This window comes from Neomonachus schauinslandi, chromosome 10, assembly GCF_002201575.2.
Source record: "Neomonachus schauinslandi chromosome 10, ASM220157v2, whole genome shotgun sequence".
Classification (NCBI taxonomy): domain Eukaryota; kingdom Metazoa; phylum Chordata; class Mammalia; order Carnivora; family Phocidae; genus Neomonachus; species Neomonachus schauinslandi.
In genome coordinates, this window is record NC_058412.1 from 86,250,118 (window position 1) to 86,264,790 (window position 14,673).

The 14,673-nt window shown below is 36.6% G+C and overlaps 1 protein-coding gene across 1 annotated transcript in view; it reads left to right on the forward strand.

Annotated features, from left to right (window-relative positions):
- Positions 1-14,673, forward strand: part of GCC2 (GRIP and coiled-coil domain containing 2) — a 63,815-nt gene that overhangs the window by 23,373 nt on the left and 25,769 nt on the right. The window contains exons 11-13 of the mRNA XM_021680317.1: positions 1,366-1,530; positions 1,841-1,945; positions 2,563-2,725. Of these exons, the coding sequence (XP_021535992.1) occupies positions 1,366-1,530; positions 1,841-1,945; positions 2,563-2,725 (433 nt within the window). The remainder of the gene's footprint in view (positions 1-1,365; positions 1,531-1,840; positions 1,946-2,562; positions 2,726-14,673) is intronic.

Genomic DNA, 14,673 nt, shown 5'->3' on the forward strand with positions numbered 1-14,673 from the left:
GTATTCTTGGCTCCTTTGTCATAAATGAATTGACCATATATACATGGGTTTATCTCTGGGCTCTTTTTTCTGTTTCATTGATCAATGTGTCTGTTATTATGCCGGCACCATACTGTTTTGAGTACTATAGTTTTATAATATAGTTTGAAATCGGGGAGCATGATACCTCCAGGTTTTTTTTTCAAAATTGCTTTGGCTATTTGGGCTCTTTTGTGGTTCTGTACAAATTTTAGAATTGTTGTTCTAGTTCTGTGAAAAATGCCATTGGATTTTTGATAGGAATTGCATTGAACCTATAGATTGCTTTGGTCAGTGTAACAGTATTTGTACTTTCAGAAAATATTAATTCTTCCAATCTGTGAGCATAGAGTATCTTTCCATTTATGTGTGTCATCTTCAATTTATTTCATCAGTGTCTTAGAGTTTTAAATGTACAAATCTTTCACCTCTTTGGTTACTAGGTTTTTTTTTTTTTCTTTTTGATGCGGTTGTGTGGGATTAATTAGTCTTAATTTTTTTTCCTGATAGTTTGTTATTCGTGTATAGAAACACAACAGATTTCTGTATATTGATCTTGTATTCTGCAGCTCTACTGAATTCATTTATTAGCTCTCACATTTTTGGGGGGAGTCTTTAGGGTTTTCTATACATAGTATCCTGTCATCTGCAAATAGTGACAGTTTTACTTCTTCCTTTCTACTTTGGATGCCTTTTCTTTTTCTTGCTTATTGCTGTGGCTAGGACTTCTAATACTTTGATAAATAAGAGTGGGATTCTTATCTTGTCCCTGATCTTAGAGGAAAAGCTTTTCACCATTGAGTATGACGTAGCTGAGGGCTTGTCATATATGACCTTTATTATGTTGAGGTACATTCCTCTACACCCACTTTGTTGAGAGGACTTTTCAGGTAATTTTAAATTGAGTAAATGCAGACATGAAAAATGTAATAAGTATATTTCAATTTCAAAAATTTTGCATAAAAAATAAAATTAAATTCATTAAAATTAATAGAAAATTTCATTTTGTTCTTCCCATTGTTGGGAGAAGAATATGACAAAACAACTGGCAACTATCATGTCTTACCTATTGCTCTAATCTCAGCTCCCTGGGGTGTTTTGGTTTTGGTTTTGGTTTCTTTTTTCCCTTTTCCTTTGCCAGTGCTCCTGGTCTCTTGTAATGTTTGCAGAATTTATTTTAACAGTAATAGTATTTTAAACTTACTCTTGATTTTACATTATGTGGAATTGTTTTTGAAATCTTCATTTTTCATACTGTGCCAACAATCTTACAATGTATCATTTTATTCTTCCTCTCCTGTACATATTTTCTACATGTTTACAGTAGTGAATCGTTTGTCATTCTAGTGCGAAAAATTAAGTTCTGATAATGAAGATCTCTTAGCTCGTATTGAGACACTACAGTCTAATGCAAAGTTATTAGAAGTACAGATTTTAGAAGCCCAAAAAGCCAAGGCAGTGGCAGACAAAGAGTTGGAAGCCGAAAAACTTCAGAAAGAGCAGAAGATAAAGGTAAAAACAGTCCTGTGGAATTAGTTCATGTTATATAGTGACACTTATATCATACTATTTAAGTGAAGGAAAGACTTACTAATGAGTAGCATTTGTGAATACAACAAAGTTCATTAATTCCTTAATGTATGTCAACTATGAAGTTGAGAATCCCAAGCTATGATTTTGGGGTGCGTGTTTTTTAAATATTTAAAGATTTTCAAGCTTTTTTTATTTCAGTATGTCAGATTTATTTTATAGACCCTAACAAATACCTTTTTTAATGTTGGTTTGTTTGGGGGGTTGGGGGGGTGGTATTTTTTAATTTCAGGAGCATGCCAATTTTGTAAATGAACTTGAAGAACTTCAACTGCAACTTCAGAAGGAAAAGAAACAGCTTCAGAAAACCATGCAAGAATTAGAGCTGGTTAGAAAGGTAAAATAAAACACCAGATTCAAAACTGAGGTCAATATTCACAGTGTTAAACGATTCTGAGAGTTTAGAAAGGAAATATTTCAAAACTAACATAGCCATATATAAATTGTTAGCCTCAAAAGAATGAAAGTTTAAGATTTCTCTCACTCCTATCTTTTCAGAAGAATCTAGGTTTACAAATGGTTTGATACTTCATTTTTTTGTACAGGATTGCTTTATGACACATGAAGATTTAATTAATGTCAAAAGTTGGAATTCATATTATACTTAAAACTTTGGCTAATTTTTCTCTACTTTTTTCAAAGATGAGGCTAAAAAGAAAGGTATAAGAGCTGCTTAAATGCTAATATTTTATAAATAAGAACTCCATGAGTAGAACTATCAATTGTGGTTAATGAAAATTATGATGAACTTCAATGAAAATATTTTATAAAATTACAAAAATAGAAAGTACCAACTTCTAGTTTCTTCATATGATGTGTAAACTTTTCTATATTTACAGAAAAGCATAATAGAATGTGTTTACCCCTTTGGCATAATTTACAGTTATGCAATTAGCAATTTTACAAATAAAATTAACTGATAACATGTGGATCTTTTATTTCTGATATGTGCAGGATGCCCAGCAAACCACATTGATGAATATGGAAATAGCTGATTATGAACGTTTAATGAAAGAACTAAATCAAAAGTTAGCTAATAAAAACAGCAAGATAGAAGATCTGGAGCAAGAAATTAAAATTCAGAAGCAGAAACAAGAAACCCTGCAAGAAGAAATGAGTGAGTAAAACAATTCACTTTAACTTACAATAATTTCATTATAACAGAATACAGGGGAGCAATATTAGCTGTGCATTTCACCAGACTTTGACTGCCAGCGGATCTTTCACACAGTGCTAAATATTCATAAGGACCAGGAGGGTTGTAAAACCATTTTTTGTTCAGATGTGTACAGTCTGTGTTGGTGCATAATGCACTCATTTACTTAAACAGTTCTTAGGTACCTGCCGCATGAGTGATACAAAGATAAAAAATGGTCTTGTCCGTGATTTGCTGGTTGTCAGCAGAGTGGGATCATTTAAATAGTAGTGAAATCTTTTTTTTAAGGTGATTATATTCCATTCTCTCCATAAAATAACTTCTAACATTAAGCATCTAAAGCTATATATATCCCTTTAGGCACCCCTTCAGCCACATCTCATAAGGTATGTTGTACTTTTTATTTTAATTCAGCTCAAAATATTTTTAAATTTCCTTTGGATTTCTTCTTTGACCCATGGGTTATTTAGAAGTGTGTTGTTTAATTCATTTAAAGGAATTTCACTTGTCTTTCTGTTAATGATTTCTAAGTGAATTCCTTTGTGGTTAGAGAGCAGACTCTGTATGATTTCAGTCCTTTTAAATTTACTGAGTTTTGTTTTATTGCCCAGAATAAGATTTCTTTTGGTGAATGCTCCTTAGGCACTTGAAAATGTGTTCAACTATATTAGTTGTTGGATAGAGTGTTCTAACTAATGTCAATTAAATCAAGTCAGGTGACAGTTTAGGTTTTCTATATTTTTAATGATTTTCTGACTACTGCTCTGCCAAGTACTAAGAGAAGTATGTTGAATTTCCTGAACATAACTGTGGGTTTCTTGTTCTTTTCACTTTTGTCAGTTTTGGCTTCATGTATTTCGAAACTCTGGAATTAGCTACATGTACATTTAGAATCATTAGTTGCTCTTGGTAATTTAATTTCTCTATTATTGTGAAATGTGTTTTTTATTACTGGTAATATTTCTTTTTCTAAAGTCCATTTTGATATTAATATAACCACTCCAGCTTTCTTTTGTTTCTTGTTTACGTGGCATGTCTTTTCCCATACTTCAGCTTTCTACCTAAGTCTATGAAGTGTTTCTTTTAGATAGTGTATAGTTGAGTCTTCCTTTTCTCTCCAAGCTGACAACCTCTGCTATTTAAATGGAATGTCTAAATAATTTATTTTTAACATAATTATTTATGTGATTAAGTTTAAACCTACTACCTTGCTGTTTCTATTTGTCTTAAAGTTTGTTTCCTTTTTCCTCTTTTTCTGCCTTCTTTTGAATTAAGTAATTTATATGATGCCATTTTATCTCCATTATTAGCTTATTAGCTATACTTTTGTTAAGGTTTTAGTGGTTGCTTTAGGGTTTATAGTATATGTCATGAACTTATTACAGATTACTTTTAAGTAAATTATACCACCTCATATGTAGACTAAGAATCTTATAGTAGCACTGCTTATTCCCCCTCTTTTGTCCTTTAATGTCATACATTTTACTTCTACATGTGTTATAGATGTAGTAATTGTGTTACTTTGGTTTGAAAATAGTTATCTTTTAAAGAGAGATTAACAAACCTTGGCCCACAATAGCTGCCTGTCATATGAAGGTTTTATTGAAACGCAGCTATGTCCATTTGTGATATTGTCTGTGGCTGCTTTCATGCTATACAGCACAGTTGAGTAGTTGTAAGAGAGACTGTATCACCTGCAAGCCTATCATATTTATTATCTCACCATTTAAAATGTTTTCCAATCTCTGTTTTAAAGAAATGAAAAAGTAGAGGTTTTTTTTATATTTACCCACGTATTTACCATTTCTGCTGCTCTTCATTCCTTCATCTGTATCCAGATTTCCTCGAATATGACTTTCCATTTGCCTGAAGAACTTCCTTTAACGTATCCCTTTTTTTTAAGATTTTATTTATTTATTTGTCAGAGAGAGAACACAAGCAGGGGGAGCAGCAGACAGATGGAGAAGCAGGCTCCCTGCTGAGCAAGGAGCCCGATGTGGGACTTGATCCCAGGACCCTGGGTCATGACCTGAGCCGGAGGCAGACACTTAATCAACTGAGCCACCCAGGCGTCCTTAACGTATCTTATAATGCAGGCTACAGGCATTGAATTCTGTAATGTTTTGTTTGCCTGAAAAAAAAAGTCTTCATTTCTGAAAGATTGTTTTGCTGGGGAGCGTCTGAGTGGCTCAGTCATTTAAGCATCCAGTTCTTGGTCTCAGCTCAGGTCATGATCTCGCGGTTGTGGGATTGAGCCCTGCATCTGGCTCTGTGCTCAGTGCAGTGTGTGCTTCAGATTCTTTCTCCCTCCCCCTCTGCCCCTTCCTGCATGCACACTGTCTCTCTAAAATGAATAAATCTTAAAAAAAAAAAAGATAATTTTGTCGAGTATAGAATTTTATGATGTGCATTGGTGTGTCTTTTTACCTGTTTATATCCTGCTTGTGTTTTCAGTTTCTTTGTTGTATGTAGTTTCTCTAGTTTTCTTCAAATTTATCATATTTGTCTAAATCCTCTTCCTTTTTTCCCCCCAAAACTCCAATTACATACATTAGACCAGTTGATATAGTCTCATAGGTTACTGATGCTGTTTATTTTTTCTTCACTTCTCTTCTTTTTTCACTTTTATTAAATGGAATATAGTTTCAATTCTAGTGGGGTTTCTATTATTAAATAGTCTTTAAATTCTCTCATCTTCAAGGTCTAATACGTTATTACCATTCAGTGATATTTTCACTTTAGATAATGTATTTTTATCTTAGAAATTCCATTTGTATTTTTTTAGTTTTTGTTGTTTTTCATTTATCTCTTCATTATGTTTATGTTTTCTTTTAAATCCTAAAGAATATTCTGTAATGTTCTAATATTATTGATTGTATTTTTCTCCTGTTAGGAGTAATATTTTCCTGCTTTTTTGCATGGGAAATAATTTTTTAATTGGGTGTGAATTTTACATTGTTGAATGCTAGATTTTTTGTATTCATTTACAGAGTTAAATTTCGGCTGGCAGTCAGGTCTTTTGTGGATCACTTTTATCCTTTTGTGGCTTGTTTTTCATCTTTTTTGAAACCAAGTGTAGAGTACCCTTTCCTGGAAAATAGATTTAGTTCAGCCCCTGTACTAAGGTGGGGAATGTTCTGATGTCTACTGAGTGCCCATGTATTAAACAAAGTCTCTTTACTCTGTCTGGTTGGAACAATTTATAGCGCTGTGTGAGCCCTGGGAATTGTCCAATTATACCTCCTTATTCACTGTTCTTTCCATCTCAGCAAGACCACTGCTCTATTTGGGATTCCCCTCCTGTTCCACAGTCTAGAAATTACCCCTAGACAGAAAGCTGGAACTATAATAGGGCTCACCTTGTTTACCTTCCCTCAGGGATCACAGCTCGATTTCAGGAATTTTCATATATTTTGTTCAGTTTTCTAATTGTTTACAACAGAAGCTATGTCTAGGTCTTGCTATTCCCTCATGGTGAGAAGCTGAAGTTCCATAAAATGATTTAAGTTGGCTGCAAAGATATTACTGTATAAGATTTTAGATATATAAATGTTGAGGAAATGGGATAAAAGGAAATGTTGAGGTGTAGGACTATACAGTGAAGTCAGATATAAGATCAAGACATAAAGTATATGTTTTGTGTACTTTTGCTATCACTAAGGTCTACATAAATTGGCTTTGAGCTTCCCAGAAGCCATGCAAAGACAGGAACATCAGTTACAAGGTTTATAGTAGCCACAGTATTAGAACAAATGTGATGCTTTTGAGCAATACAGCTTTTCCTGGTACTAAGATGTGTGAGAGGTTTTTTTTAAGGCATTTTTTATAAAAGGAACACTGTGTCGGAGGAGCAAGATGGCGGAGGAGTAGGAGACCTAAATTTCGTCTGGTCCCAGGAATTCAACTAGATAGGGATCAAACCATTCTGAACACCTACGAACTCAACAGGAGATCAAAGAAAAGAATACCAGCAACTCTCTGAAGAGAAAAGTGACCACTTTCTGGAAGGTCTTTTCTGATTTGTTTGTGTATATTTTCTGGGGACGTTGTTACCCTGTTAGCGTTTTGTTCTCTCATTCATCTCTTCTCCTCTGGACAAAATGACAAGATGGAAAAAAATCACCTCAAGAAAAAGAACAAGAGGCAGTACCACCTGCCAGGGACTTAATCAATACGGACATCAGTAAGATGTCAGAACTAGAGTTCAGAATGATGATTTTAAAGATACTACCTGGGCTTGAAAAAAGCATGGAAGCTATTAGAGAAACCCTTTCTGGAAAAATAAAAGAACTAAAATCTAACCAAGTCGAAATAAAAAAGGCTATAAATGTGGTGCAATCCAAAATAGGGGGGCTAACTCCTAGGATCAATGAGGCAGAAGAGAGAATCAGTGATATAGAAGACCAAATGATGGAAAATAAAGAAGCTGAGAAAAAGAGATAACCAACTACTGGATCACGAGGGCAGAAATCGAGAGATAAGCAATACCATAAGATGAAACAACATTAGAATAATTGGGATCCCAGAAAAAGAAGAAAGAGAGAGAGGGGCAGAAGGTATATTGGAGCAAATTATAGCAGAGAACTTCGCTAATTTGGGGAAGGAAACAGGCATCAAAATCCAGGAGGCACAGAGAACCCCTCTCAAAATCAATAAAAATAGGTCAACGCCCCAACATCTAATAGTAAATCTTAGGAGTCTCAGAGAGAAAGAGAAAATCCTGAAAGCAGCTCAGGAGAAGAGATATGTAACCTACAATGGTAGAAACATTAGATTGGCAACAGACCTATCCACAGAGACCTGGCAGGCCAGAAAGGACTGGCAGGATATATTCAGAGCACTAAATGAGGAAAATATGCAGCCAAGAATACTGTATCCAGCTGGGCTATCATTGAAAATAGAAGGAGAGATAAAAAGCTTCCAGGACAAACAAAACTAAAGGAATTTGCAAAAGGAAACCAGCCCTACAAGCAATATTGAAGGGGTCCTCTAAGCAAAGAGAGAGCCTAAAAGCAACATAGACCAGAAAGGAACACAGACAATATTCAGTAACAGTCACCTTACAGGCAATACAATGGCACTAAATTCCTATCTTTCAATAGTTACCCTGAATGTAAATGGGCTAAATGCCCCAATCAAAAGACACAGGCTATCAGACTGGATTAAAAAACAAGACCCATCGATATGCTGTCTGCAAGAGACTCATTTTAGACCCAAAGACACCCCAGATTGAAAGTGAGGGGGTGGAAAACCATTTACCATGCTAATGGACACCAAAAGGAAGCTGGGATGGCAATCCTTCTATCAGACAAATTAGATTTTAAACCAAAGACTGTAATAAGAGATGAGGAAGGACACTATATCCTACTTAAAGGGTCTATCCAACTAGAAGATCTAACAATTGTAAATATCTATGCCCCCTAACATGGGAGCAGCCAATTACATGAGCCAATTAATAACAAAAGCAAAGAAACACATCAACAACAATACAATAATAGTGGGGGACTTTAACTTCCCCCTCACTGAAATGCACAGATCATTGAAGCAAAAGATCAACAAGGAAATAAAGACTTTAAATGACACACTGGACCAAATGGACATCACAAATATATTCAGAACATTCCATCCCAAAGCAACAGAATACACATTCTTCTCGAGTGCCCATGGACCATTCTCTAGAATAGATCACATCCTAGGTCACAAATCAGGTCTCAACTGGTACCAAAAGATTGGGATCATTCCCTGCATATGTCCAGACCACAATGCTTTGAAACTAGAACTCAATCACAAGAGGAAAGTCGGAAAGAACTCAAATACATGGAGGCTAAAGAGCATCCTACTAAACAATGAATGGGTCAACCAGGAAATTAAAGAAGAATTTAAAAAATTCATGGAAACCAATGAAAATGAAAACACAACTGTTCAAAATCTTTGGGATGCAGCAAAGGCAGTCCTAAGAGGAAAGTATATAGCAATACAAGCCTTTCTCAAGAAACAAGAAAGGTCTCAAATACACAACCTAACCCTACACCTAAAGGAGCTGGAGAAAGAACAGCAAATAAATCCTAAACCCAGCAGGAGAAGAGAAATAATAAAGATCAGAGCAGAAATCAATGAAAGAGAAACCAAAAGAACAGTAGAACAGATCAACAAAACTAGGAGCTGGTTCTTTGAAAAAATTAATAAGATTGATAAACCCCTGGCCAGACTTATCAAAAAGAAAAGAGAAAGGACCCAAATCAACAAAATCATGAATGAAAGAGGAGAGATCACAACCAACACCAAAGAAATACAAACAATTATAAGAACATATTATGAGCAACTCTTTGCCAGCAAATTAGATAATCTGAGATGTATCAACTACCAAAACTGAACCAGGAAGAAATAGAAAACCTGAACAGACCTATAACCACAAAGGAAATTGAAGCAGTCATCAAAAAAAAAAAGCCCAGGGCCAGATGGCTTCCCAGGGGAATTCTACCAAACATTTCAAGAAGAATTAATACCTACTCTTCTGAAACTGTTCCAAAAATAGAAATGGAAGGAAAACTTCCAAACTCGTTTTATGAGGCCACCATTACCTTCATCCCAAAACCAGACAAAGACCCCATCAAAAAGGAGAATTACAGACCAATATCCTTGATGAACATGGATGCAAAAATTCTCACCAAAATATTAGCCAATAGGATCCAACAGTACATTAAGAGGATTATTCACCACAACCAAGTGGGATTTATCCCTGGGCTGCAAGGTTGGTTCAACATCCGCAAATCAATCAATGTGATACAATACATTAATAAAAGAAAGAACAAGAACCATATGATCCTCTCCATAGGTGCAGAAAAAGCATTTGATAAAGTACAGCATCCTTTCTTGATCAAAACTCTTCAGAGTATAGGCATAGAGGGTACATACCTCAATATCTTAAAAGCTTTCCATGAAAAACCTACATCGAACTCATACGGGAATTCAGTAAAGTGGCAGGATATAAAATCAATGCACAGAAGTCAGTGGCATTCCTATACACCAACAACAAGACAGAAGAAAGAGAAATTAAGGAGTCCATCCCATTTACAATTGCACCCAAAACCATAAGATACCTAGGAATAAATCTAACCAAAGAGGCAAAGGATCTGTACTCAGAAAACTATAAAATACTCATGAAGGAATTTGAGGAAGACACAAAGAAATGAAAAATGTTCCACGCTCATGGATTGGAAGAACAAATATTGTGAAGATGTGAATGCTACCTAGAGCAATCTACACATTCAGTGCAATCCCTATCAAAATACCATCCACTTTTTTCAAAGAAATGGAACATATAATCCTAAAATTTGTATGGAACCAGAAAAGACCCCAAATAGCCAGAGGAATGTTGAAAAAGAAAAGCAAAGCTGGCGGCATCACAATTCCGGACTTCCAGCTCTATTACAAAGCTGTCATCATCAAGACAGTATGGTACTGCCACAAAAACAGACACATAGATCAGTAGAACAGAGTACGGAGCCCAGAAATGGACCCTCAACCCAATGGTCAACTAATCTTCGACAAAGCAGGAAAGAATGTCCAGTGGAAAAAAGACAGTCTCTTCAACAAATGGTGTTGGGAAAATTGGACAGCCACACGCAGAAGAATGAAACTGGACCATTTCCTTACACCATGCACAAAAATAGACTCCAAATGGTTGAAAGACCTCAGTGTGAGACAGGAGTCCATCAAAATTCTAAAGGAGAACACAGGGAGCAACCTCTTCGACCTCAGCCGCAGCAACTTCTTCCTAGAAACATCACCAAAGGCAAGGGAAGCAAGGGCAAAAATGAACTATTAGGACTTCATCAAGATAAAAAGCTTTTGCACAGCAAAAGAAACAGTCAACAAAACCAAAAGACAACCGACAGAATGGGAGAAGGTATTTTCAAATGACATATCAGATAAAGGGCTAGTATCCAAAATCTATAAAGAACTTATCAAACTTAATAGCCAGAGAACAAATAATCCAATCAAGAAATGGGCAGAAGACATGAACAGACATTTTTCCAAAGAAGACATTCAAATGGCCAACAGACACATGAAAAAGTGCTCAACATCACTCGGCATCAGGGAAATCCAAATCAAAACCTCAATGAGATACCACCTCACACCAGTCAGAATGGCTGAAATTAACAAGTCAGGAAATGACAGATGTTGGCGAGGATGCGGAGAAAGGAGAACTCTCCTACACTGTTGGTGGGAATGCAAGCTGTTGCAGCCAGTCTGGAAAACAGTATGGAGGTTCCTCAAAAAGTTCAAAGTAGAGCTACCCTATGATCCAGCAGTTGCACTACTGGGTATTTACCCCAAAGATACAAATGTAGGGATCCCAAGGAGTACGTGCACCCCGATGTTTATAGCAGCAATGTCCACAATAGCCAAACTGTGGAAAGAGCCAAGATGTCTATCGACAGATGAATGTATAAGGAAGATGTGGTATATATACAATGAAATATTATGCAGCCATCAAAAGGAATGAGATCTTGCCATTTGCAACGACGTGAATGGAACTGGAGGGTGTTATGCTGCGCAAAATAAGTCAATCAGAGAAAGACATGTATCATATGATCTCACTGACATGAGGAATTCTTAATCTCAGGAAACAAACTGAGGATTGCTGGAGTGATGGGGGGTGGGTGGGATGGGCTGGCTGGATGATAAAGATTGGGGAGGGTATGTGCTATAGTGAGCGCTGTGAATTGTGCAAGACTGTTGAATCACAGACCTGTACTTCTGAAACAAATAATACATTATATGTTAAAAGAAAAAAAAAAAGATGATAGCAGGAAGGGAAGAATGAAGAGGTGGAAATCGGGGGGAGATGAACCATGAGAGTCTGTGGACTCTGAGAAACAAACTGAGGGTTCTAGAGGGGAGGGGGTTGGGGGGATGGATTAGCCTGGTGATGGGTATTAAAGAGGGCAAATGCTGCATGGAACACTGGGTGTTATACGCAAACAATAAATCATGGAACACTACATCAAAAAAAAAAAAAAAAAGCAACACTGTGTCATATGGAACAATGGTCCCAGACCTAACTTAAATATCACCAGTATCCAGAGAGCTTTTTGGAAAGCCCAGGCACAAATGTAAAGAATCAGAATCTTAAAAGGGTGGGACCTTGAAATCTATGTTTTCAAAAGTCTCATATGTAATTTTTGAAGTTAACCCAGAAATAGCAAAATTAAAGCCACCAAATCAATAAATAGTATTCAGTAAGAATCTATTGTACATATAAAAACAGATCATGAACTGGGGAGTTTTCAAATTCAAAGACTGATAGCGCAGGATGGCTTATAAAGTGAAACGAGGGACCCCTGGGTGGTTCAGTCAGTTAAGCTTCTGCCTTTGGCTCAGGTCATGATCCCAGGATCCTGGGATCGAGCCCCGCATCCGACTCCCTGCTCAGCAGGGAGCCTGCTTCTCCCTCTGCTTGCTGCTCTGCCTGCTTGTGCGCTCTCTCTCTCTGACAAATAAAATCTTTAAAATAAATAAATAAAGTGAAATGAGTTAATTTAACCTTTACAATGATTGGTTATTACAGCGGGGGTTTCCAGATGACAAGTTCACTTATTTTGCAGAATAAGCTAAATTAAGTTTCACTTGTGTGACTTAAATGGTTTTATCTGCTCAGGGAATTTTCAAACCCAATATCCATTTTATATTTAATTTTAACAGAAACCACTGATAATCTGGATTTGTATTCTCAATGACATTCCCACAATAAATAAAGTAGCAAATCTCCCTTGACTATTTCATAGTACTTCATTCAGCCTGTCGCCAACTCACAGCTCAATAAAGGTGATTCCATGAATAAACAAAGCATTATTCCATGACTCCATGAATAACAATGCAGAGTTCTGATGATGTGCCTTCATCCAGGGGAAAAATTTAGAATACTCTGATAATTGAACGGATTGTAGAGTTTTCAGATAATTCACTATGCATATATCTTTCATTATGCATATACCATATTTTCCAACTATATTCCTGGTGCAAATTGAATAGTAGAGCTCTAGATTATATTCCTGCAATGCAAATATTTGGTTTTGTGAATTAGTTAATGTGTATATTTTTGATCATTAAGCTGAAAGAAGCTTGATACCCTGGAAAAACTAAAAAGGCGTGAATAAATTCAAGAAGGCCACCACTTCTCACTAATAAATAAGTACAGAAATGGGTGGTAAAAGCAGTGAGTGCTCTTTAAGAATCTGGAGGGGAGAAAGATTCTATAGACTGAAACAATCACAAGTTGGGGCTCGAGGTAAGTCTTGAAGGTAAGGTTTGGAGAAAAGACTGAAAAAGGGTTCCTTTCTGTGGCCATGGAATGAGCAAAATGAAAAGAAATATAATTTTAGAAGTCCTGACCAGTTGGAGTGAAAGGCTTGACCTGTTAGGGAGAAGTGAAGTATAATGAGAAAGACATTTTTGATCCAGTTTGTGAAATACCTGAAATACCAGAATATATTTGGGCCCTTTTTGAAGGCAATGAGGAAAGATTAGTCTGCCAGAGTATCAGATTAATTGGAATGATGTAGAATCTGTCAAAAGCCACCAGGCTCATGGCAGCAAAGGTCCTGGAAGACTGGGTTAAGGAGTTGTGGTAGAGTAGGAAAAAGATAAGGAAGCATCTGGACAAAATTCTATGAAAAAAAAGAAAATGGGGCGCCTGGGTGGCTCAGTCGTGAAGCATCTGCCTTCGGCTCAGGTCATGATCCCAGGGTGCTGGGATCGAGCCCCGCATCGGGCTCCCTGCTCCGCGGGAAGCCTGCTTCTCCCTCTCCCACTCCCCCTGCTTGTGCACTCTCTCTCTGTCTCTCTCTCTGTCAAATAAATAAATAAAATCTTAAAAAAAAAGAAAAAAAAAGTTTGCCTAATAAATTAGCAACACACATCTTAGACTGAAACCCCTCCAACATCTGGCCCTAGTCTGACTTTCCACCTTAATTCTCATTACTCTCTCACAAAGAGGACTGCTCATTTTTCCTGAGATATGATTTGTGTTTTTCTGTGACTGTGTATCTCCTCTCTAAAGGAAATCTCCTGTCATGTCCTCGCCGTCCCACCCTCATGCCCGCCCTTTGGAATCCTTCCTAATCTTAAATGTTTTCTGTGCTATGAAATTTTCCTTGTCCTTTGCAAACTTTGTATAACCTTTAGCCCTTGTGAACCCCCCCATAGCCTTTTGTATTTCTTTTGTAATGTTTATAATTTGCTTTATGTTATCACGTGGTATTATTATCCCCCAATTTCATTCTTATTCTTTGAGCTCAGGGACTAACTGTATCTAATCACAATTCCTGGAGCACTTAACAAAGGTTTCATATGTAATCTGTGCTTTATAAAATGCTTTTTAGAACTGAGCAAATAGTTGCCAGGAAATAACTAAATTAGATTTATCATAAACAGGCATAGTTAAGATAATAATCTTACAGTATACCTGTTCATGTTTACCAAGTAATAGGTTCCGTATACATGGATTTAACTACATAAAGTTAATCATTGCTTATAAGATATTTTAGTGGCACAATTACAGAGTGCCCATATAACTGGCCTAGACCAGGTGTCAAGCACACTTTTTCTTAAAGGACCAGGAAGTTATTTTCCATGGCTTCACAGGCCACATAGTCTCCATCATATACTCTTTATTTCTTTCACAACAGGCTGTGCCAGATTTTTGAGTACTTATGATCTAGACCATAAATCCACTTATTCCTATTTGATATTTGGTTTTTTACCTGTTAGCATAAAAGTTTTTTGTTTTTGGGCGCCTGGGTGGCTCAGTTGGTTGAGCGACTGCCTTCAGCTCGGGTCATGATCCTGGAGTCCCTGGATCGAGTCCTGCGTTGGGCTCCCTGCTCGGCGGAGAGTCTGCTTCT